Source organism: Halichoeres trimaculatus, unplaced genomic scaffold, assembly GCF_033239565.1.
Source record: "Halichoeres trimaculatus isolate MK-OKI-2021-1 unplaced genomic scaffold, fHalTri1.1 fHalTri1_scaffold_24, whole genome shotgun sequence".
Classification (NCBI taxonomy): domain Eukaryota; kingdom Metazoa; phylum Chordata; class Actinopteri; order Labriformes; family Labridae; genus Halichoeres; species Halichoeres trimaculatus.
Window position 1 is genome coordinate 9,088,456 of NW_027437202.1, and position 21,339 is coordinate 9,109,794.

Here is a 21,339-nt window from a genome sequence, read left to right on the forward strand (position 1 = left end):
CGCTTCACCTGAATTTAAAAACTTCAACAAGCGCCAGCGCAGGATCGAACCCGCGACCTTAAAAACTCAAGACACACACCCTTCCTATCTGAGCCACACCTCAGCTTACACTCACCTGTTCCTAAATGAGCCTGGACCTGAGAGACACACCTGCAGCAGTGTGCTGAGCTGTGATTGGTCGGTGTGTTTGAATTTAAATCATCATTGTGTTGATGAATCAAATTGTCATTGTAAACAAAGTAAAAAAAGATGAAGTAACAGAAATTTGAAAAGTGTGTTATGTCTCACCAGGTGACTGATCAGGTCACAGGTTTGACCCACATGTTCCTGCCTACCCTATCGGAGCAACGCAAACGCAAGGACGAAACGGCGTAAATTCGACGCAACGCAACGCAACGCAAGGGGGTCACACACACAGACAGACAAACACAGACTGAAGATCTCCTACCTGATGCTGGGTTTGATCCCTTGATCTCCGGGTCCAAAGGCGGCGTCTCTCCCCACTCGACCATCTTCAGCGCTGAGAGGAAGAAGATCCGGGCAGGTACTGCAGAGTGTTGAAGTTACCTGCTGCACACACCTGAGGCCAGGTGGGACAGGTGGAGCCCCTGAGCTCAGAGTTTAAAAACAACATCAAAATAACTAATTCAAGTTAAACCTTTATTTAAAGTCAAACACCACTCTCATTATTTACTACAACTCCCAGAGTGCTTTGCTGCAGCAATCATCCAATCACAGAGCAGCTTGACTTCAAGGTGAGAGCTGAAGGTTCTTCACTTCCTCTCATCAGCAGCGTGGAGGACGGCAGTGGCGCTGTCCTTCGCTTCCTGCAGCAACGCCGCCGCTCTCTTCATCGTCTACACACACACACATGCACACACACACACATGAATAATGATGATAAACAGCTGATTAAAAGACAGCAGGAAGTCAAACTCACCGCCATCTTGAATTCCTCGTCTGTGATGTCTTTGAGGTTGATGGTGACGTTGTAGTACGCTCCAAACACCGCCGTCTCCAGAGCTTTCGCCGCCACCTGACCACACACAGACGCATGAGAGGCGGCCTGAGTGTGACGAGTGTGGGGGCGTGGTCAAATCAAAAATAAACACATTAATATCTCACCTGAGCGTCTGACTGGCAGGCGATGTTCCCGTGAACGACCATTTCCTTCAGAGACGGCCACAAGACGCTGACACGCTCTGCCAACGCTAGAGGAACGCCGACCGCACGCTGCAGCCCCGCCTGCATCGCAGCCTCACGCCTCAGAACACAAAGGTCAAAGGTCAAACAGACTGCAGGTGAATCAGTAACACGTGCACGGTCAGAGGACTCACCTCTGGATTTCCTCTGCCGTGGTTTTGGGCATTTTCAGCGCCGCCTGCGGAGAAAACGAAAAGACTTTACATGACATATCACCTGCACGGCTCGCCATGGCGTCCTGCTCACCATGTAGCTGTTGAAGGCGGTGGAGTCGGCGTCGACCATCTGCAGCAGCTCGTTCATGGCCTCATGAAAAGGAGGAATCAGTCGCCGCATCACGCCGTCCAGGTTCTCAAACTGCCTCTTCCCGTACGTCATCTGACCCACCATGGCGCCCAGTGCTGCCCCCTGCAGGACGAGGAAACCAGGATGACCAGTGTGACCAGAACTGATCAGATCAACACCAAAACAGCCTGCTTTTATTGTGAAAAGCCTCCGAACTTCCTGTTACACAGAGCGGGTTTGATCGTACCAGAGCTGCGATGGCGGCGGACACTGATCCTCCACCAGGGGCCGCTGTTCGCGCTCCGACGCTGTGAACAAACTGCTGCAGAGACAGAGACACCAGCTGGCCCTCGTCCTGAGACTTTACCATGTACCTGTACAGGTAACACACACACACACACACAGATTACTAACAACAAACCAGTCAAACTTCAGGTGTGTAAAAATCGGCGCCTCAGACTCACTCGACGATTCTTTCCTTCGGGTTAAACGGACCGAGAGAGTCCAGACCCAGTTTACTGATGACCTGCAAACACACACACACAAAGTCAGCTGTTTGAATGTGTGTGTGTATGTAAAGAGATTCAAACTGAGCGCGCTCTTTTACCAGCCGGACTTTGTGCTCCTCCTCCACGATGAACAGTCGCTCTTTGGCGATGATGGCGTCGGCGGCGTCCAGCAGAGCCTTCAGAGGGATCAGACCCACGATCTGAGAGCCTACGACGGGCAGCTTCAGCTCCTACACACACACACACACACATGACACTTCTGTTGCTGAACAATCTTTGTGTGTGTGCGTGTGAGTGAGTGTGACCTCTGACCTCTGCGTCCCTGCAGACCTCCTGGTACACGCGGAGCAGCGGGGTCAGCTCATGGTCCAGGATGTTTGTGGACACCTGAGCCAGGTTTTCCTCGTCCACGTACCAGCCCATCGCCTGCACCTTCTGCAGCCGCCCTGGCTACACACACACACACACACACACACACACACACACACACACACACACACACACACACACACACACACACACACAGAGCATAAAAAATCAATCCAGATATTTAATCGTTTTTTTTCAGAATCAGACCCCTACCTGCTCCTTCCCTCGGCCCTGCTCGCGGATGTTCAGAGCGATGCGGTGCGCCTGCTCCTTGGTGCTGATCAGGTTCACGTTGTAGGCGATCAGGAACTTACGAGCACCGGTCACCGTGGCGCCCCACGATGGCACAAACAGGGCGGGGCCAAAGTCAGGGGACCAATCCGCACGCTTCAGCTAGAGGAGGAAAAACTATTATTATCAGATTGACCATCACACTTAACTCGCCTACATTTCCCATCATGCCTCACACCTTTTAGGTATGAAGGGAAAAGAGCACTCTGATTGGCTGGCAGAGTCTCACCTTGTCAGGTAGAGCTTCGTACTCTCCGGCCCTCACAGAGGGGAGGCTCCTCCTGGAGTCTCTGCGTGCTGCTTCTCCGTACAGGTACACTAAGGAGGAGAGGAGTGGACAGGTGTAAGCGCCACCTGGAGCTCACCTGACCTCACTGTAACCTCAGGGGGACTCACCGGGCACGTGCAGCATCTCTGCGAGCTTCTGTCCAAACACGTTGGCGCAGTGGACGCAGTCGTCCATGGAGACGTTCTGGACGGGGATGAAGGGACAGACGTCCAGCGCTCCGGTCCGAGGGTGCTCACCTGGACAGGTGACACACACACCTTAAAGTCAGCAGCGTCCTCTAGTGAGTAACATCCTGACTCCTTCTGAAGTCTCACCTGAGTGTTTGCTCATGTCGATGAGGCTGAAGGCGCAGCGGGCGGCGTTCAGCGCCCCCTGCACCACGGCGTCAGGAGACCCCACGAAGGTGTAGACGGTGCGGTTGGTGGAGGCGCCGGGGTCGACGTCCAGCAGGCTGCAGCCCCCCGTGCCGGAGATGGCTGCGGAGATCGCATCGATCACCTGAGACACAGACACAGACAGGCTCACCTGAGTTTAAGTCTGAGGAACACACACACACACACACACACACACACACACACCTGTTTGTTTCTCCCCTCAGAGAAGTTTGGGACACACTCCACCAGCCGAGCCATGACGTCTGATCACACTGACAGCCTGAGAGCAGTCTGAACGGTCCAACTCACACACCACTGCCTCTGCGTACACACAACCCCCTGAAAGAATAACACACACACACACACACACACACACACACACAGGAAGAAAGAGGGGCACAGGAGCTCAAAAGAAGAGTGTGTGAGTTGAATGATTAACAGCAGGTCTGTTTGTGGGTCACCTGAAAATCATTACAGAACCCTGTATGAACACACACACACACAGTAAGTGTGTGTGTGTGTGTGTGTGTGTGTGAGTGAGTGTGTGTATTGATTCCCGCAGAGAGCTCAGTTGTATTTTGGAGATCTGGGGTCAAAGTTCAGGGTCTGAGACCTCGGCCCTCAGACTGACAAACAGCCTGAGCCAAACTCTAACACTAGAGTTGATATCTCACAGCTGATTGGCTGAGAGGAGGTATGTGGCTCCGCCTCCTTTACATCACTCTGATAAATAAAAATAAACATTTCTGTCCCTAAACACAGAATTAAAGCTATAAAAAAGAGATGAAGACGTTAGCACCAGGTGTGTTTCAGGATGACAGTGATCCTGACACGGACCTGAGACCAGAATCCGCTCAGACTGACCCACAGAGACCGAGCAGGGACAGCAGAAGTCTTACAGTCTGGAGCAGGTCCGCTGAGGACTTTGAGCCATCCATGGTGTTTATGATGTTATTGGATGTATTAACTCTGCTGAATGATTTCACACACACACACTTCCTGCTTCCTCATAGTTCAGCTCAGCTCTCCTGCAGGACACACACACACACACTGACCTCAGAGTCCGACCAGCAGCTTCAGAGGAGATGGGGTCTGGGTTTAGGCTCGTCCTCGTTCTGGGTGAGAATATTTAACTGATTCTGCTCAGAGTTCACAGCTTCTCCATGGTTACCATGATTTAAACTTTAACAGGATGTAGATCACGGATATGTGTGTGTGTGTGTGTGTGTGTGTGTGTGTGTGTGTGTGTCCGGGCAGCTTTATGTTGTAGACCTGGATCACCCACTATCCCCCCTCCCACGACTGGACCTCCTCCTCCTAATGATGTAACTACTGCTGGACCTTCAAGTTCTCCTGAAGCAACTCCAACTGGACCTACAACTCCTCCTTATGAAATTACTACTTTTCCTATTACTCCTCCTAATATAACAACTCCTAATGTAACTTCTCCTGTACCTACTCCTCCCCCTAATACAACAACTTTTGAACCTACTTCTCCTGCTAATGTTACTACTCCTGTAACTACTACTCCTCCTTTTGAAACTACTACTACTCGTAATATAACTACTACTACTCCTAATGTAACTACTACTCCTCCTAATGTAACTACTACTCCTCCTAACGTAACTACTACTCCTCCTTTTGAAACTACTACTACTCGTAATATAACTACTACTCCTCCTAATGTAACTACTACTCCTCCTTTTGAAACTACTACTACTCGTAATATAACTACTACTCCTCCTAATGTAACTACTACTCCTCCTAATGTAACTACTACTCCTCCTAGTGAAACTACTACTCCTCCTAATGTACCTACTCCTCCTCCTAATGTAACTACTACTCCTCCTAGTGAAACTACTACTCCTCCTAATGTAACTACTCCTCCTCCTAATGTAACTACTCCTCCTTTTCATGTAACTACTACTCCTCCTAGTGAAACTACTACACCTCCTAATGTAACTACTACTCCTCCTAATGTAACTACTCCTCCTCCTAATATAACTACTCCTCCTCCTAGTATAACTACTACTCCTCCTAATGTAACTACTCCTCCTCCTAATGTAACTACTACTCCTCCTAATGTAACTACTCCTCCTCCTAATATATCTACAACTCCTCCTTATATAACTACTACTCCTCCTAATGTAACTACTACTCCTCCTAATGTAACTACTACTCCTCCTAATATAACTACTACTCCTCCTAATGAAACTACTCCTCCTCCTAATGTAACTACTACTCCTCCTAATGAAACTACTACTCCTCCTATTATAACTACCACTCCTCCTAATATAACTACTCCTCCTCCTAATATAACTCCTCCTCCTCCTAATATATCTACAACTCCTCCTTATATAACTACTACTCCTCCTAATATAACTACTACTCCTCCTAATGAAACTACTCCTCCTCCTAATGTTACTACTACTCCTCCTAATGAAACTACTACTCCTCCTATTATAACTACAAATCCTCCTAATATAAGTACTACTCCTTCTAATATAACTACAACTCCTACTAATATAACTACTCCTCCTCCTAATATAACTACTCCTCCTCCTAATATATCTACAACTCCTCCTTATATAACTACTACTCCTCCTAATATAACTACTACTCCTCCTAATGAAACTACTACTCCTCCTAATGAAACTACTACTCCTCCTAATATAAGTACTACTCCTTCTAATATAACTACTACTCCTCCTATTATAACTACAACTCCTCCTAATATAACTACTCCTCCTAATGTAACTACTACTCCTCCTAATGTAACTACTACTCCTCCTGAAGTAACTACTACTCCTCCTAATGTAACTACTACTCCTCCTAGTGAAACTACTACTCCTCCTAATGTAACTATTCCTCCTCCTAATGTAACTACTCCTCCTTTTCATGTAACTACTACTCCTCCTAGTGAAACTACTACACCTCCTAATGTAACTACTACTCCTCCTAATGTAACTCCTCCTCCTCCTAATATAACTACTCCTCCTCCTAGTATAACTACTACTCCTCCTAATGTAACTACTCCTCCTCCTAATGTAACTACTACTCCTCCTAATGTAACTACTCCTCCTCCTAATATATCTACAACTCCTCCTTATATAACTACTACTCCTCCTAATGTAACTACTACTCCTCCTAATGTAACTACTACTCCTCCTAATATAACTACTACTCCTCCTAATGAAACTACTCCTCCTCCTAATGTAACTACTACTCCTCCTAATGAAACTACTACTCCTCCTATTATAACTACAACTCCTCCTAATATAAGTACTACTCCTTCTAATATAACTACTACTCCTCCTAATGAAACTACTACTCCTCCTATTATAACTACAACTCCTCCTAATGTAACTACTACTCCTCCTAATGTAACTACTACTCCTCCTAATGTAACTACTACTCCTCCTAATATAACTACCACTCCTCCTAATATAACTACTCCTCCTCCTAATATAACTACTCCTCCTCCTAATATATCTACAACTCCTCCTTATATAACTACTACTCCTCCTAATATAACTACTACTCCTCCTAATGAAACTACTCCTCCTCCTAATGTTACTACTACTCCTCCTAATGAAACTACTCCTCCTCCTAATGTAACTACTACTCCTCCTATTATAACTACAACTCCTCCTATTATAACTACCACTCCTTCTAATATAACTACTACTCCACCTGATGTCACTACTACTCCTCCTTATGAAACTCCTACTCCTCCTTATGTTACTACTCCTGTACCTACTACTCCTCCTTCTCTTGTAACTACTCTGGGATCTACTACTCCTTCTTACGAAACTACTACTGTACCTACTACTCCTCCTTATACAAGTACTACTGTACCTACTACTCCTCCATATACAAGTACTACTGTACCTACTACTCCTCCTTCTCTTGTAACTACTCTGGGATCTACTACTCCTTCTTACGAAACTACTCCTGTACCTACTACTCCTCCTTTTGAAACTACTACTTTACCTACGACTCCTCCTGAAGTAACTCCTACTGCTCCTCCTCTGGTGTGTGAAAATGATGGCAGACCTCAGGACGGTGTCTGTATCTGTCCTGACGAGTGGACGGGAGCGAACTGCTCTGTAGGTGAGAGATGAGGAAAGATTAAGACACAACAGCATGAGGTAATTTTTTAAATCAATCATGATTCCTTTTTTTTTTATCCCAAAGTGAATTTCTGTGAAGGAGAGATGGATGGATTTAACTTCCCGCGCACAGCTGTTGGTCGATTTGCATATTCTGATGAAATCTGTCCCAGGGGAACCAGCGCAGGTGAGTTTCTACCTGTATCAGACATCTGTGCTCCAGTTTAAACCAGGATATCTGAGCTCACACCCTCTGCTCCCTCCCAGCTGGTAAACCCCAGGCCTCAGTCAGATGCTCCTCACTGAACGGACGCCCAGAGTTCCTCGATCTGCGGGCGCTGCAGTGTGACCAGAGTCTCAGCGACATTCAGCAGAACGTGAGAGCAACAGGAACAACATCGCTGTGTGTTAGCGTGATGAAAACATCATCTGATGGTCTGTCCTCTTTCAGCTCACCACCCCAGCTGATCTGGAGATCCTGGCCTCCAGCACGCAGATCCTGACCTCCAGACCTGAAGCGCTGACGGCTAAAAACGTCACAACAGCAGCTCAGATCGCCAACACGCTGCTTTTGTCTCCAAACGCCACAGAGGTACTAACACACACACACCACAGAGGAGACTGTGCAGCGCTGCTACCTGCTGACAGGTGTGCTGTGCTCCTGTCTGTTGCAGAGCGTCCGAGTTGCTGCCGTAGCAACAGTCAGTCAGCTGCTGTCAGCCGGAGCGCCGGACGATGAGGAGGAGAACCAGTCCACCCTCAAGTGAGTTCACACACACACACACACACACACACACACACACACACACACATGTGGTTCCTCCTGTTTGTGTGATGACGTTTTCATGTGTGTGTCTGCGCTCAGCCTCACACACACTCTGGACCAGCTCTCTCTGAACCTCAGCCTCAGCTCCAACACCTCACAGTCTCAGGTGGTTCAGCCCAACCTGGTGGTCCAGTCCGTACAGGTCTCTGCTGCAGGGACAGGGGGAGTCCAGTTCACCTCTCTGTCAGGTACGAGTCCGCACATTCATGTTTCCTCAGAGTCCATGAGTTAGTGGGTCAGGACTGAATCTACGTCACACCTTGAGTCTGGGTTTCTTCAGGTGATCCAGTTAAAGGGATCTAAAGTCCACCTCAGACTGGCTTCATCAGCTCGGAGAATTTATTATTTTATAGTTTAATGATTTGATTATTCATAAAGACGCGTGCGCTCTGCCTATGGTGATGATGTGTTTACTGACGGCTTAGTCTCCTGGTGCGTTCAGGGTTATCTGGAAGTTTCGCCGCTGATAGAATTCAGCTGAACACCAACACGTCAACGCCAGTGGTGGAAAACGGAGTGGTGGACGCCATGGTTTACATTCAGTTCCCTCCAGGTGAGTGGAAACACACACACACACACACACACACACCCACAGGTGTCACTTTAACAAAAACGTCTTCATCTGTGTCTGAAGAAGTGGTCAACAGCCGCCAGACGCCATCGAACGCCTCTCTGGGCTTCCTCCTCTATCAGAACGACCGCTTCTTCAGGTCGAGGCTCTACAGGCGGCAGCGGGCCACCGTCAGGGTCCTGTCAGCGTTTGTCCGTGATCAGGAGCGCAGCGTGATCCCACAGCACGTGGAGATGAGGTTCACACCAAAGGTAAGAGTTTGTTGAGTCCTGGTCTGGATGGAGAGGACAGGAAGTGGATCAGAGGAGCTCAAAGTCCGCTCTGTTCCAGACGGAGGAGGGAGTGTCTCTGTACGGCTTCGCCTGCGTCTTCTGGGACTTCAACGTGAACGACTGGAGCACGAGCGGCTGCTGGAAGGGAAACGCTACAAACGGCGTCCTCCAGTGTTTCTGTAACCACACCACCAACTTCGCTGCTCTCTGGGTGAAAACACAGATTAAGATCAGCTGAGGGAGTCAGAAACACAGTGTGTGAGTTTTAAACCCTGACAGAGGATCTGTGTGTGTGTGTGTGTGTGTTACAGTCGTTCAGAGAGGACTATAAGTACGTTGAGGCGCTGGGCGTCGTCTCCATCATCGGGCTCTCTGTGTCTCTCCTGGGTTTGGTCGTGACGATACTTTATCACCTCAGAGAGAAGTAAAACCCAAACAAACCTCCTCTCTGTCTCTGATGAAGCTCAGTGAAATAAAACCTCATTTTTTTTGTCCCAGCTTCTTCAGAGCGCCAGGCGGGCCTCAGAGAAACAGGAAGTCACAGGTGTCTCTTCTCTGTGTGTGCGTCAGCCTGCTCACCTTCATCATCACCTTCCTCAGCGGCGTCCAGAACTCAAGCAGACCGAGCGACACCCAGCTGGACGACCAAAACAACGCCATCCTCCTCTCCGACGAGCGCGTAGAGCCAGACGTGGGAGCGTGCACGGCTGTCACGGCTTTGCTGCACTACTTCCTGTTGGCGACCTTCATGTGGAACGGCGTGTACGGGACGGAGCTGGTGATGCTGGTCCGCAGCATGCGGCGCAGCCTGCCTCCATACTGGACCACGGGGAGTCTGGCTGTAGGATGGGGTATGACCTTTGACCCCTGAAGGACCAATGAGCACACATCAGTAGCTTTGACCTTGTGTTTTCTCTCTGTCGTCTCAGGGGTCCCTGTGGTCTTCATGGCGGTCTCTCTGGGCGCCACGTACAGAGTGGAGGAGCCTCTGAGATACAGACAGGAGGAATTGTGGGTAATTTCCTGCTCACATGTTGAGGTCATGGTTGGTTTGAGGTAACAGCTGATGCTCTCTCTCTCGTCCAGCTGCTGGCTCGCCGCTCTGGATAAAAACAAACAGTTTCACTTTGGGCGGCCGATGTTCTGGGGTTTCCTGATCCCTGCGAGTCTGATCCTGGTCTACAATCTGGTCCTGATGGTCCTGGTCTCAATGACAACCTGCAAGAGTGAACCCCAAATCAAGAGGTAATCAAATCCTCAGACTGAATGAAGAGAGGTTACCTGCAGAGTTCTCACCTGTGTCTGTCTGCAGCACCAGGTCCATGTCCCCGAGCACCAAAGTCCTGGTCAGCCTGTCCGTCGCCATCATGCTCGGTCTGTCCTGGACTCTGGGGTACCTGGTCCTCATCACCTCAGGACACATGCACCTGGTGTTCAGCATCGTCTTCTGCATCAGCACGAGCACACAGGTGAGTCAGCTCCACCTCACTTCACAAGCTACACACACCTGAGACTGACGCTCTCACCTGTCCTCTTCCAGGGTCTGCAGATCTTCATCCTCTTCACCGCGAGGAAGAAGAGTTTCAGGAAGCAGGTTTCTCGCCCCGTGCAGCGAATCCAGTACGAACTCCAGTTCACCAAGTACAGCCTGACCAGGGTCGCCAGCAGGATCACAGAGTCCATCTCTGAGTCCTACAGGGACATGTGGTGCCCTGAAAACCCGGATCAGCCCTAGAGGGTCCAGAAACAGGAAGTAGACTTAAAGACTGGCTGCTCACAGGAGACGCATCTTTAAAGATCAAAGCTGAGCCATAAAGAGATCAGGTGACAGAGGATGGGCAGGCTGCTCTAGATGCAGTCCCTCACCAGCCCAGCAGGTGGCAGCAGAGATTAAAGAGAGCAGAGATGGGTGTTGTAGCATTTAGCACATGTAGCTTTTTGATTTTATATCGTGTTTTTGTTTGAACTGAAAATATCCTGTGATGTTTCACCCGATCATTTGACTTCTTCTGAAAAGTTTCAGTGTTTACAAAAAGTTTCATGTTTCAGTTTATTTTGATTTTTGTCTTAAAGGTTTATTTTATTACATTTTTTATGGTCATGAATAAAAATTAACTTTTTATAAGGAACAGATCTCCTCTCTCATAAACTTATATGTCATTACTTGGCACTTGTGAAGACTCCTCCACTGTTGCCATACCACAAAGCTGTGAGTCACCTGATTTTATAAGTGCAGTAAATAATGAGCATCTCAATAGTTTCCACCTTTATGTGACCTTTATTGTTTAAAGAAACAGACATGAGCGAACAAACAATCAATAAATTAATCCATCATCCATCATCCGTACAATAATCCAACAGTAACTGTAAATATCCTCGTGTTTGGCGTTAGTCAGGTGTGACAGGAAGTTGTTGTTATTGTTTATGTTTTTCAAAATTGATCATGTTTTTAACCAGTCAGCTGTTTTATTTATCAGTGTGAACATGAAAGCACCGTTGTTCAGTGAATGCATCGTTGTTCAGTGAATGCACCACCACATGACCGCCACAGAGGCGAGCAGACCAATCACAGAGCTGGCTGCGGAGGAGGGGGCGGAGTTACACAGGTCGGAGTTGCAGCACTTGAAGGTGAAACTGGAAACCTGGAAACAATCAAAAAAGATGGTTTTAATATTAAAGGAATATTACAAAAATAGGGTGAAACAAGTGTGATGAGTGGAGGTTACCTGAGGGAACATCTGTCCCAGTCGGCCGTACTCGCAGTCAGAGTACTTCAGACACTGACGATAAGTCATTCCACCTGCAGAACAACAACAACAACACCTGAGTTCACTGCTTCACATCAGGATGGTCACACAGGTGAACAGGTGAACAGGTGTACCTCTTTCATAGAGTGTGAGGCAGGCGTCGTCATAGCTACAGTCTCGCTGTTTGGTGCAGCTGGCGGTGTAGTCCTTACAGCTGTAGCAGCGGATGGCGGATCCTGAAACACACAGTGCATGAGTCAGAGTCTGGCTTTCATAGCTCTTACACACACACACACACACATGCACACACTCCTCCTTTTTATTGAGTTAACATACCAAACCTAACGAACAATTAAAACCCACTTCCTCTTCAGCTGACAGATGGAAAACAAACACTCGCCAGAGCCTCTCAAATCCTGCTTTTTTCTGCTTCATCCAAATAATTTTAACATCAGAAGCAAAAATATGATCCAAACTCACCCAGACCGATGAGTGCCGAGCCCAGCAGGAGGCAGACCAGCAGGGAGCGCTTCATTTTCTCCACAGGTGAGCCACAGAGTCTCTGAACCGGGTGGAGACAAAACACAGCTTTAACACACATTAAAAGCTGTGTGAAGTGTAGTGTGTGTATTGTGTGTAGTACTGTGTGTACTCACCTTGTGAAGTTGTAGTTGTGTAGCTGCCGCTCACGGGTCACTGGAGGTGTTCAGGATATGGGAGCAAGTGGACTCTGACCAGGACTGACAGCTGCCTGAGCTCAGAGGCCCCGCCCACCAGGGGGAGGAGCCTGTCCACACAGAGACTTTTGTTTTTGTTTTCGTTTCTCGGTTGAATCTTTAATTTTAGCATCTGAGCGCAGTTTTTGATCATTTGACAGGTGGATTCTGGGAAATGTGGTTCTTAAGTGTCTTAACTTCAACTTAAGTGACTTTAAAGCATCTGTTGCTAACGCTAACGCTAGCTGCTCTAACCTCGAATTGAGGACAAAGACGGTCATGAGACAAGTGGGACGACAAGCTTTGTGTGTGTGTGTGTCCTTAAGCAACCCAGGCACAAAGAGAGGACACAGACGCACAATCAGCTTCAGTGTGAGACAAACAAAGAACACCATCACACACACACACTCACACACACTCATAGGACAACAGACACATTCAAACAGCCTCATCAGACCATCGTCGCCAACAATCACTTCAATCACTCACTGGAACCACGCTACGAGGTCATCTCAAGACACAAACACACACAAACACACACACACACACAAACAAGCAGGTAACGCTGCGTGCTGATTGGTCCTCAGACAGCAGGTGAGCAGCCTGACAAATGAGACGCAGCTCAGGCCTTTATGCATAATTCAGCAGCTTCACCTGTTTCTACACACAACACTCACAAGTCTCACCGACTGCAGTCCCATCAGGTCTTCACCTGCACCAGACGTGGGTTTACGAACCAGGGTTGTTTAAGTTTAAGGTTAACAGATCACCTGAGACTCAACATGAACCTGGAAAGCCTGGGTAAGCTCTCTTTCTACCCATCATCCATCTCTTCATCCTTCTTTCTGTTAAATAACCTGATGCTGTTTCAGAGGCGCTAAACGAGATCCGCCCGAGCGTCTACAGAGCATCAATGAAGCTCCTGTCTCTGCAGAAACTCTGCGGCTGTGAGTTCCTCTCATACACACCACCGTGTTTATGATGACATCATTAATATTACACAGGATCAGCTGATCTGTGTGTGTTTTCAGTGGACAACGTCTCCATCGAGCACGTCACAGCTGCCTTCCAGTCCGTCGCCAGCGGTAACCAGGAGCTCAACAGACAGGAAGTTACAAATGTTCTCAACACCATGTTCCACTTGGGGTCACAGGAAGTGGAAGGTCATGTGACGTTGGCGTCTTCAGAGGAGACGTGTCGCCTGATGTTTCATCTCTACGAACGCTCAGAGTGTGTCACATCATCGAATACACACTGTTCGCTTTTTACAACACGTGTGTGTGCTAACAGGTGTGTGTGTGTGTGTTTCAGGGGTCAGGTGGGTTCTGTTTGTGCTGCCTCTGTTCAAACTGCTCTCACAGCGCTTAGCAACGACACACTGATCAACAAATACAGAGGTAAGCACACCTGTACACCTGTCCGTCTCTGTCTGCGTTCGTTTGAGATTGTCGTTTTCTTTTTTTCGATCAAAGCCTTTTTTATTTTATTTTGTGTTTTTTTTTAGTCCCCGACTGTCGTATTTGTTTGTTGTTGTTTATGTTGTTTTCTCTGTAATAACATAGATTAATTACTTTACTTTCATTAATTAAAGAAAGAAATAAAAAAATAAATTATTATTATGATTATTATTAATAATAATAATCATAATAATAAAACAAAATAAAGTTATTAATTTTTTTTTATCAAAGTCTTTTTTATTTTATTTTGTGTGTTATTACAGAGAGAACAACATAAACAACAACAAACAAATAGGATAGTCTGGAACTAAAAAAAAAAAAAAATTAAAGAAAGAAATTAAAAAATAAAATAAAATAATAAAATAATAATAATAATAATAAAAAAATAAAATAATAATAATGAAAGTTAATGAATAAAGAAATAAATATATTTTCCATGTATATGTTTACGCACAAATATATAAGTGTCATTTTCTTGCAGAGCTAGTGAAGGCAGCAGAGGACGGTTCAGGATCAGTCAACCGCTCTGGACTCAGGTGTTTACTGCAAGACCTCGGCCAGGTAAGCCCAGATGTTCTACCTTTCCCATCATGCACCTCTCCCCCTGTTATCTGTAAAGTGTGTGTGTTCAGGTCCTTGCAGCTGTGCAGGAAGAGGGAGTTTTCGGCGGCGTGGAGGCAGCGGTGAAGTCGTGTTTTAACGGGGTGAGAAACACTCGCTGCATGTGATTGGTGTTTGTTATGGAGACACACTGACTGTGTGAGTGTGTGTGTTTTACAGGTGTTAACTCCTGCTGCAGGTAAGGCACATGTGTTGTCATGGCTGCAGAGTGAGCCTTACCTGTTGCTATGGTTGCCCACTCTGTATCGGCTGTGTGTCAGTCAGAAAGTCAGCCACGCTGTCCGCTGCCACACCTGTAAGACCATCCCCATCACCGGCCTCAGGTGAGCATCTGCAGGAAGAGAGCAGGTTTGAGCAGGTGGATCACTAATAAGTGTGTGTGTGTGTGTGTTCAGGTATCGTTGTATGAAGTGTGTCAACGTCCATGTGTGTCAGACCTGTTTCCTGACCAACCGTCACACAAAGAAACACAAAACTCATCATCCAGTGCTCGAGTTCTGCACACAGGTAACACCACAGGTATCACCACAGGTAACTAACCCTAACCTAACACGTGCTGACCTCTCAGGTGTGTTTTTTAATCATTCTTTATTCAGCCCACCTGGAAGGAGTCTTGGTCCTCTCTGGTTAACAACGCTCGCCGTGCTCTGTTGCCACGTAGATCCACCCGCCGTGGTTCAGACAGTCCCAGGGCTCTGACGTGGGACACTCTGAACAGGTGGGTCAAAACCCACGACTAACGGTTAGCTGGAACACCTGGAGTGGAATTTAAACCAATCATGACACTGTTTGTCCTCAGGGACCCGCCCCCTTCTGATGCCTCGACACAAGTGGTGACCTCAACCGCCAATCAGAGTTCATCCCAGAGCGTAGATTCTTCCAATGATGCCTCAGAGCAGCTTCCTTCGTGCTCGAACACACCTAAAGAGACTCAACAGGTGATCTGATGACCTCACTGGAAATAAACACAAAGCTTTCACACGATTGAATAATTTTCATTATTATCCTCGACCAGGAGGAGGCGTCAGCTCTGCTGAGTGAAGTCCGAAACCTGCAGAGGGACAAATGGTGAGAATTCAACCAATCAGAGCACACCTTCAAACACATCATCATCATCATCATCATCTTCTTCCTCAGGTTGTTGGAGCAACAGCTGCAGGCCTGGAGGCTCACCATCCAATCAGATCACAGCATCCTGGAGGACAGGTGTGCTGACATGGAGGGGATCATGGAGAGACTGAAAGAACAGAACCTTTACCTGCAGGGCATGCTCACACAGGTAGACGCACACCTGAGCTTTGACTTTATTCAAGTTTAAGCTCTGTGATTGGCTGCTTGTAGGTTAAAAGCATCATGGGAAATGAAGTTCATGCTATATTCTTAAAAAAATGATACTTCATATGTTCTTCATTAGGCTCTGAATAAGATGGAGACTCAACAACACGCTAACTACACGCCACAGAGCGCCAACACGCCACAGAGCATCAACACAGAAGAAGACGAGGAGGAAGAAATCGAGGAGGAGATGTTTTTTGAAGAAGAGGCGGAAAGGTGGGAAGATGAACAACCAACTCCATCTCCCACGATGCATCAGGAAACACTACCATCACATGACATCCCCTGTGAAGAGGCAGAGCCAGAAGATAATCTGTCTCTCACTCCTCAAATGGAAAAACTTGGGATAGCAGATGTTGAGGAGGCGGAGCCACAGGATGTTGACACCTGTCTCTGTGGAGAAGAGGATTGTGGGTCATGTAGTGCAGAGGAGCTGCTGCAGGAAACAGTGGAGAGTCTGAGGACCGCGATGCACACAGACCGTTTCGGAGAGCCTCACACAGGTGAGACTCAAGCGCTTCTGGAGGCCGCCGTCCAGGTGGGAGGGTCGATTCAACACCTGGTGGACGGCGTGAGGAGAAACAGTGACGGACACTGAGCCGGTGACACGTGTTCCGGTTATAAAAGTTTTATTGGTATTATAATAACGGTATAAAAACGTCAACAAGAACAATCAGAATCAATGACAGCACCAGAGGCCTCTCACCTGGCTGACAGACAGGTGTGACACAGCAACTTTAAAACAATGAGGTCGAAACCGAGGGTGGAGCGCACACGATGACGCCGGTAGAAACTTTTCTTCTTTCAAAACAAACCAAATGTTGGGATTTTTAAAAATGAGCCTTTTCCATAAAAATGAAATAATTTTTGTTTTGTTTGTACAAAAAAAGCGAAATCTTCCTGTTTTATTAAATAAAACGGTTTAAAACTACCGTGACCATGGTTAGATATTTGTTGAATGTTGTCGAGAGGTCAGAGGTCATCCAGCAGCCTCCATTATAAACTGAATCATCATTATTTATTTTATTAAAGTCGATCACATTACCTGGTCAGGTAGAGTCCTGACCCCTGTGTCTCAACACGGCACAGTTTGATATTTTAGTTTATAACAGAGGCTTTCACCTGCACAGGTAACTCTCTACCTGAACAGGTAATCTGCTACTTGGAACAGGTTTCGTCTGCCTTAACAGGTTACCTTCTGCTACCTCCTCGTCCTCTCCAGACCCCGCCCCCTGCGGCCCCGTCCCTGCTGGCTTGGTGGGGGCTGGATGGGTCCAGTCCGTCGCAGGCCCTCCCTGCGGGGGTGAGGGGGCGGAGCCTGGGCTCTGGTTCTTCTTTTTAAAGTCTGGGGGCGTGTCCGGTTCCTCCTGCCCCCCCTTCCCCGCTCGGACCTGCTGTGCGTTGGAGAGAGGGGGGCTAGGGACGTCCTGCCCCGCCCCCTTACTGAGTCTTGTTTATCAGGCTGTGCTGGGCCCTTACTGAGCACGCTCAGAAGGGACATGTGTGTGTGGCTGATATCAGATGGCCTCTGACCTTTGACCCTGGAGGATCCTGCATCCCCTTCCTCTGGAGGTCTGTCTGAGTTCAGGTCTGGACTCAGACTCCTGAACAGCTGACGAACACAGGGTGGTGGCAGGCTGGAGGGGGCGGAGCCTCGGGGCCATAGCACGCCTTTCGGAGGGTTCTTTAAAATTCTGTTACTGGTGGGTTCATAGAACCTGACAGGGAAGCGTTTGTATTTGACCTTTGCCCTCTGTGAGCCCAGCGGGCGTCTCTTCCTTCTGCAGCGTTTGGTGGCGGAGTCAGCTGGCGTGTCTGTGGGGGCGGGGCCAGGGGGACATGACAACAGGTAGACCACAGAGGTGCGAGGCTGCAGCGGCGTGATGATGCTGGAGTAAGACGTAGGTAAGCTGCGCCATGTCTGTGCCTTTGGAGTCCTCTCTGCTGCATCCTCATTGGATGCACGTAAAGCTGTGGGCGGGGCCTCTGAGGCTGGCTGACAGACGGCTGGGACAACCAATCGGATCGTCTGAGTGCCATGACTCACTTTGACCACCTGAAAGAACAGAAACAGTTTATGGAGGCTTCTTTTAATTTCTTATGCGGTCATCAAAGCTCCTCTGTTCTCACCTGACACCTGGAGGCCACCCTGAAGCCCCGCCTCTTCCTCCTCCTGACGTGTGCTGAGTCTTCCTGCACATGCTCCAATAAAGGCAGGAAGTCGGTGTGTGGCCCCGCCTCTTTAATTTCAAGAGCTTTCTTCCTTCTCCTCCTCCCATACCTGTCAGTGATGACATCATCAGCAGGTGGACAGAGGTTCAGCCATTGGAGGACGGAGAACAGTGTTAACACCTGTACTCTACCTTACCTGGCCAGAGACTCGCTGTCAAAGTAGCACAGGAATTTCTCTCCTCTGAACTGGCGGACCAGCTTCTCCACTCTCTGCTCGTCCTCCTGCTCCACCTGTGCCCAGGTCTTCCCCCTGAAGGATTCTGGGATATGTTGGGGGGCTGGCAGGATCTCATCTATCGGCAGAGTCCAGAAGCCCTGGTCCTGCTTGGTCCTGCCCTCTGCTTGCTCACTGTGGAGGGCAAAGTCAAGCTGGTACGAATACACCTGGTCCTCAAGTTCAACCTGACAGTCCATGAGGTGGGTCAGGTCCCTCCTCTGGGTCTGGCTCACCTGGACAGGTGTGTGTGAGGGCTGTAAAGAGAAGTTTTCTACCTTTAATAACAGTGAGAAAAAATCAATCAAAACTTTCGTCGTCCATTAACTTTTACCTGCACAGGTGAGTCCCAGTCGTCACTTGATGTTTCCGTGGAGACAGGGATGCTGAGATGAAAGCTCTCTGTTTCCTCCTGCTGGCCGGGAGCGGAACTGACACCATAACAACACATCTGGATCACCTGTTTCAAAGAGAGGAGGAGTTATTCAAACTCCTCGAGGAAACAACTTTAACAGAGATGATCACCTGTACAGGTGTGGCTATTAACAGACAGATAAAACTAGAGGATAAGATCATTTCTACAGACATTATCTGGAGATGACAGGTTATTTTCTTCTCTGATCAGACGAACCTCTTCGATGGTTTGGTCCACGGGGTCGTGGCGTTCTGACGAGAACGCTTCCTCTTTGAATGTCTCTCTCCTCGTCTTCTGCCAGCTCAGCCAGGGCTGGAGCTCTGAGGGGGGTCCAGGTCCTGTGGGCTTCAGCCTTGAGGGGGGTCCAGGTCCCGTAGGCTTCAGCTTTGAGGGGGGTCCAGGACCAGTAGGCTTTGGCCTTGAAGGGGGCATGGGGTCAAGGCAGACAGAGGGTCTTAACTCTAAAGGGGGAAAGGGGCCAGGGCTTGAAACTCTGTGAGGGGGTGAGGAAGATGAGGAGTTGCTTCTCTTCCTCCGATCAGTTTTTCTGTGGGCCTTCCTGTGCAGAGGGGGCGTGGCCTGAGTGAATATGGGTGTGGGCTGTGCACCTGTTGAGAGAGTGTTTCCTGTAGCCTCTTCTTGTTTCTGCTCTGTAACTAATGCAGGTTTTCTCTCTTCACCTGCTCCTCCTGGGACTCCCTCTTTTGATTGGCTGCGAGAGGAGCCGTCATCCTGCTGATTGGCCGGTTGATACGAGGCGTTGTCAGAGCTGGGCAGGTGCTCTCTTGTTCCCAGTGACTGGGTGTCCTTATCAGAGACACAGAGTTCATCGAGCTCTTCCCTCGGACACAGAGGAGAGGATACTGCAGGGAGGTCAGCGTGAGACGGCCTGGTGGAAACACAAACATGACAGGAAATCAAACACACAGGACGGGTAACCAGGTAACCACCTGTAACCAGATGTATAAATTACCTGGTGTCTTTGTAGTGGTGTGGGTGATGCTTTAGGACGTCCTGCAGGAAGCGCTCCAGCAGGGTCAGCTTTGTTTTGCTGCTGGCAGAGGAGGCAGTGCTGGATCCTCGGGAGGAAGACTGGACAGAATCCAGGTGTCTGAGGCTCGACAGGTGCTGGGAGGAAGAAGAAGAAGAAAAAGAGGGATGATGTCAACCTGATGTTATTTCTAGCTCTGTCACATAATGGTGTTTCAGGATCAGGCATGTTTTTTTGTACCTGGTCCAGGTTACTGTAGAGGACTCTGCAGTACCCACAGTAACCCTGTCTGCTTGGTTGACACCTGGATGGACCTGGCTGAGGCTCTGCACACATCCTGTTTATTTCAACATAAATATGTTATTCCCAATGAGTTACTGATAACTCCTTAAGGGTTTGAGTTTTGTGTAGAGATATAACAATCACCTGTTTGTAGACTCCTCCTTCCTCTGGTCAGCTTACACACACACAAGCACATAAAGAGTAGTAAGTATACAGAAAGTGGAAGCATAACATTGCTGTGTTGGAGTGTTTACCTTTGTCAGAGGAGTGAGACATCCTGCCCAAAGATCTGAAACATATTTTATTTATCATTAATATTTTTATTTTATTAAAACACCTGTGTGCACCTGCTGACTAACTTTTGTTTTACCTGGAAGAGGTGTAGTCAGTGCATTATCTGTCCATTCATAGTGCTCCATACTGGTACCATTTGTAGTGAGATGAGGGTGTCTGGTGGAGACTCCATGAGCCTAATGATAAAAACCGAGTACACAGAATAAAAACAAACTCTCAGATTTAATTTAATATGGTAACAAGATATGTGAACATGTTAATGGTTTAATTTTATTACAAACACTTGGACAAAATATGTTCGTAACTTTATTTTATTTATACACACAACTTGCTTTGGGCATCAACCAATCAGAGCGTAGCTTTGATCACCCTGTGATTGGTTCTCGTTCAATGCGGTGCTCTAATTGGCTGGCTCTGCTAAGCTAGCAGCTACTTCGCTGTATGACCCGGTTTAAACCCGGTACATGAACCCGGGTTAACTTCGGGTCGAACCTGACTCCCTTTAACCGTGGTGATTTGCGTAACGACGCTCCTGCTGACGTTTAACCTCCGTCACAGCCGTAAAGAGCGTTAGCAGCAGGCTAGCTGTTAGCATTCTGTTCAGCCGTCCTAACCACAGCTGACTGAGCGTTCAGATAAAGACACGCTGATTAAATTAATGCTCCTCATTTTGTTTGTTTACCTGCAGCTGTTCATGTTGTTATTTACTTTCTCAGGTTTGAGACCTCTTCCGCCGCGCGCTGCTCCACCGTGTCGTTTACTTTCCGGTTTGATTCTTCTTCTACGGAAGAATTCCAGCAGGGTGGGAAACACACAGTAGACTGATGCTGCTTCCCAAAGGCTAAAGGCGGTACTGCAGGTAGTTCCTTTAACTCCATACCTTAATTTCTTTAAGTTTTAAAACTTTATTTATAAAATACTGACAGAATTCAGA

At 47.9% G+C, this 21,339-nt stretch overlaps 5 protein-coding genes across 8 annotated transcripts; 2 read left to right on the forward strand and 3 right to left on the reverse strand.

Moving 5' to 3' along the window:
* Positions 1-383: 383 nt before the first annotated feature.
* On the reverse strand, positions 384-15,269 carry ftcd (formimidoyltransferase cyclodeaminase). 2 transcript variants are annotated; one of them, XM_074664434.1, is made up of 19 exons: positions 15,244-15,269; positions 14,862-14,973; positions 10,628-10,832; positions 10,398-10,548; positions 7,632-10,319; positions 3,525-3,659; positions 3,261-3,444; positions 3,054-3,182; positions 2,887-2,975; positions 2,580-2,759; positions 2,310-2,447; positions 2,096-2,227; positions 1,953-2,014; positions 1,736-1,862; positions 1,450-1,611; positions 1,338-1,381; positions 1,126-1,264; positions 941-1,036; positions 384-857 (listed from the first exon to the last, which is right to left on the reverse strand). In XM_074664434.1, the coding sequence occupies exons 6-19, from the start codon at positions 3,576-3,578 to the stop codon at positions 774-776; spliced, it is 1,620 nt and encodes a 539-aa protein (XP_074520535.1). In that variant the 5' UTR covers positions 3,579-3,659; positions 7,632-10,319; positions 10,398-10,548; positions 10,628-10,832; positions 14,862-14,973; positions 15,244-15,269; the 3' UTR covers positions 384-773. The 2 variants fall into 2 exon arrangements, with proteins under 2 accessions (XP_074520535.1, XP_074520533.1); XM_074664432.1 differs by having other exon boundaries at positions 385-857; positions 7,314-10,319.
* LOC141785706 (adhesion G-protein coupled receptor G7-like) lies at positions 7,538-10,836 on the forward strand. The gene is made up of 14 exons (XM_074664144.1): positions 7,538-7,619; positions 7,700-7,809; positions 7,884-8,024; positions 8,107-8,195; positions 8,298-8,446; positions 8,701-8,811; positions 8,893-9,080; positions 9,160-9,312; positions 9,413-9,525; positions 9,630-9,952; positions 10,031-10,112; positions 10,188-10,346; positions 10,414-10,570; positions 10,642-10,836. Exons 1-14 carry the CDS (start codon positions 7,538-7,540, stop codon positions 10,834-10,836), a joined length of 2,052 nt encoding a protein of 683 aa, XP_074520245.1.
* Positions 11,358-12,583, reverse strand: cd59a (CD59 molecule (CD59 blood group) a). Its single transcript, XM_074664494.1, has 5 exons — positions 12,505-12,583; positions 12,329-12,410; positions 11,983-12,084; positions 11,828-11,901; positions 11,358-11,743 (listed from the first exon to the last, which is right to left on the reverse strand). Exons 2-5 carry the CDS (start codon positions 12,381-12,383, stop codon positions 11,621-11,623), a joined length of 354 nt encoding a protein of 117 aa, XP_074520595.1. The 5' UTR covers positions 12,384-12,410; positions 12,505-12,583; the 3' UTR covers positions 11,358-11,620.
* On the forward strand, positions 12,570-16,575 carry dytn (dystrotelin). 2 transcript variants are annotated; one of them, XM_074664422.1, is made up of 14 exons: positions 12,570-13,158; positions 13,260-13,365; positions 13,437-13,511; positions 13,596-13,794; positions 13,876-13,961; positions 14,503-14,582; positions 14,654-14,725; positions 14,802-14,965; positions 15,038-15,149; positions 15,239-15,360; positions 15,442-15,580; positions 15,658-15,710; positions 15,780-15,921; positions 16,057-16,575. In XM_074664422.1, exons 2-14 carry the CDS (start codon positions 13,347-13,349, stop codon positions 16,573-16,575), a joined length of 1,782 nt encoding a protein of 593 aa, XP_074520523.1. In that variant the 5' UTR covers positions 12,570-13,158; positions 13,260-13,346. The 2 variants fall into 2 exon arrangements, with proteins under 2 accessions (XP_074520523.1, XP_074520522.1); XM_074664421.1 differs by having other exon boundaries at positions 12,570-13,365.
* On the reverse strand, positions 15,462-21,184 carry zdbf2 (zinc finger, DBF-type containing 2). 2 transcript variants are annotated; one of them, XM_074664412.1, is made up of 12 exons: positions 21,088-21,184; positions 20,482-20,581; positions 20,366-20,400; positions 20,256-20,286; positions 20,070-20,166; positions 19,812-19,966; positions 19,055-19,727; positions 18,758-18,883; positions 18,346-18,680; positions 18,108-18,258; positions 17,173-18,033; positions 15,462-15,563 (listed from the first exon to the last, which is right to left on the reverse strand). In XM_074664412.1, the coding sequence occupies exons 3-11, from the start codon at positions 20,385-20,387 to the stop codon at positions 17,179-17,181; spliced, it is 2,445 nt and encodes an 814-aa protein (XP_074520513.1). In that variant the 5' UTR covers positions 20,388-20,400; positions 20,482-20,581; positions 21,088-21,184; the 3' UTR covers positions 15,462-15,563; positions 17,173-17,178. The 2 variants fall into 2 exon arrangements, with proteins under 2 accessions (XP_074520513.1, XP_074520512.1); XM_074664411.1 differs by lacking the exon at positions 15,462-15,563 and having other exon boundaries at positions 16,590-18,033.
* Positions 21,185-21,339: the final 155 nt, after the last annotated feature.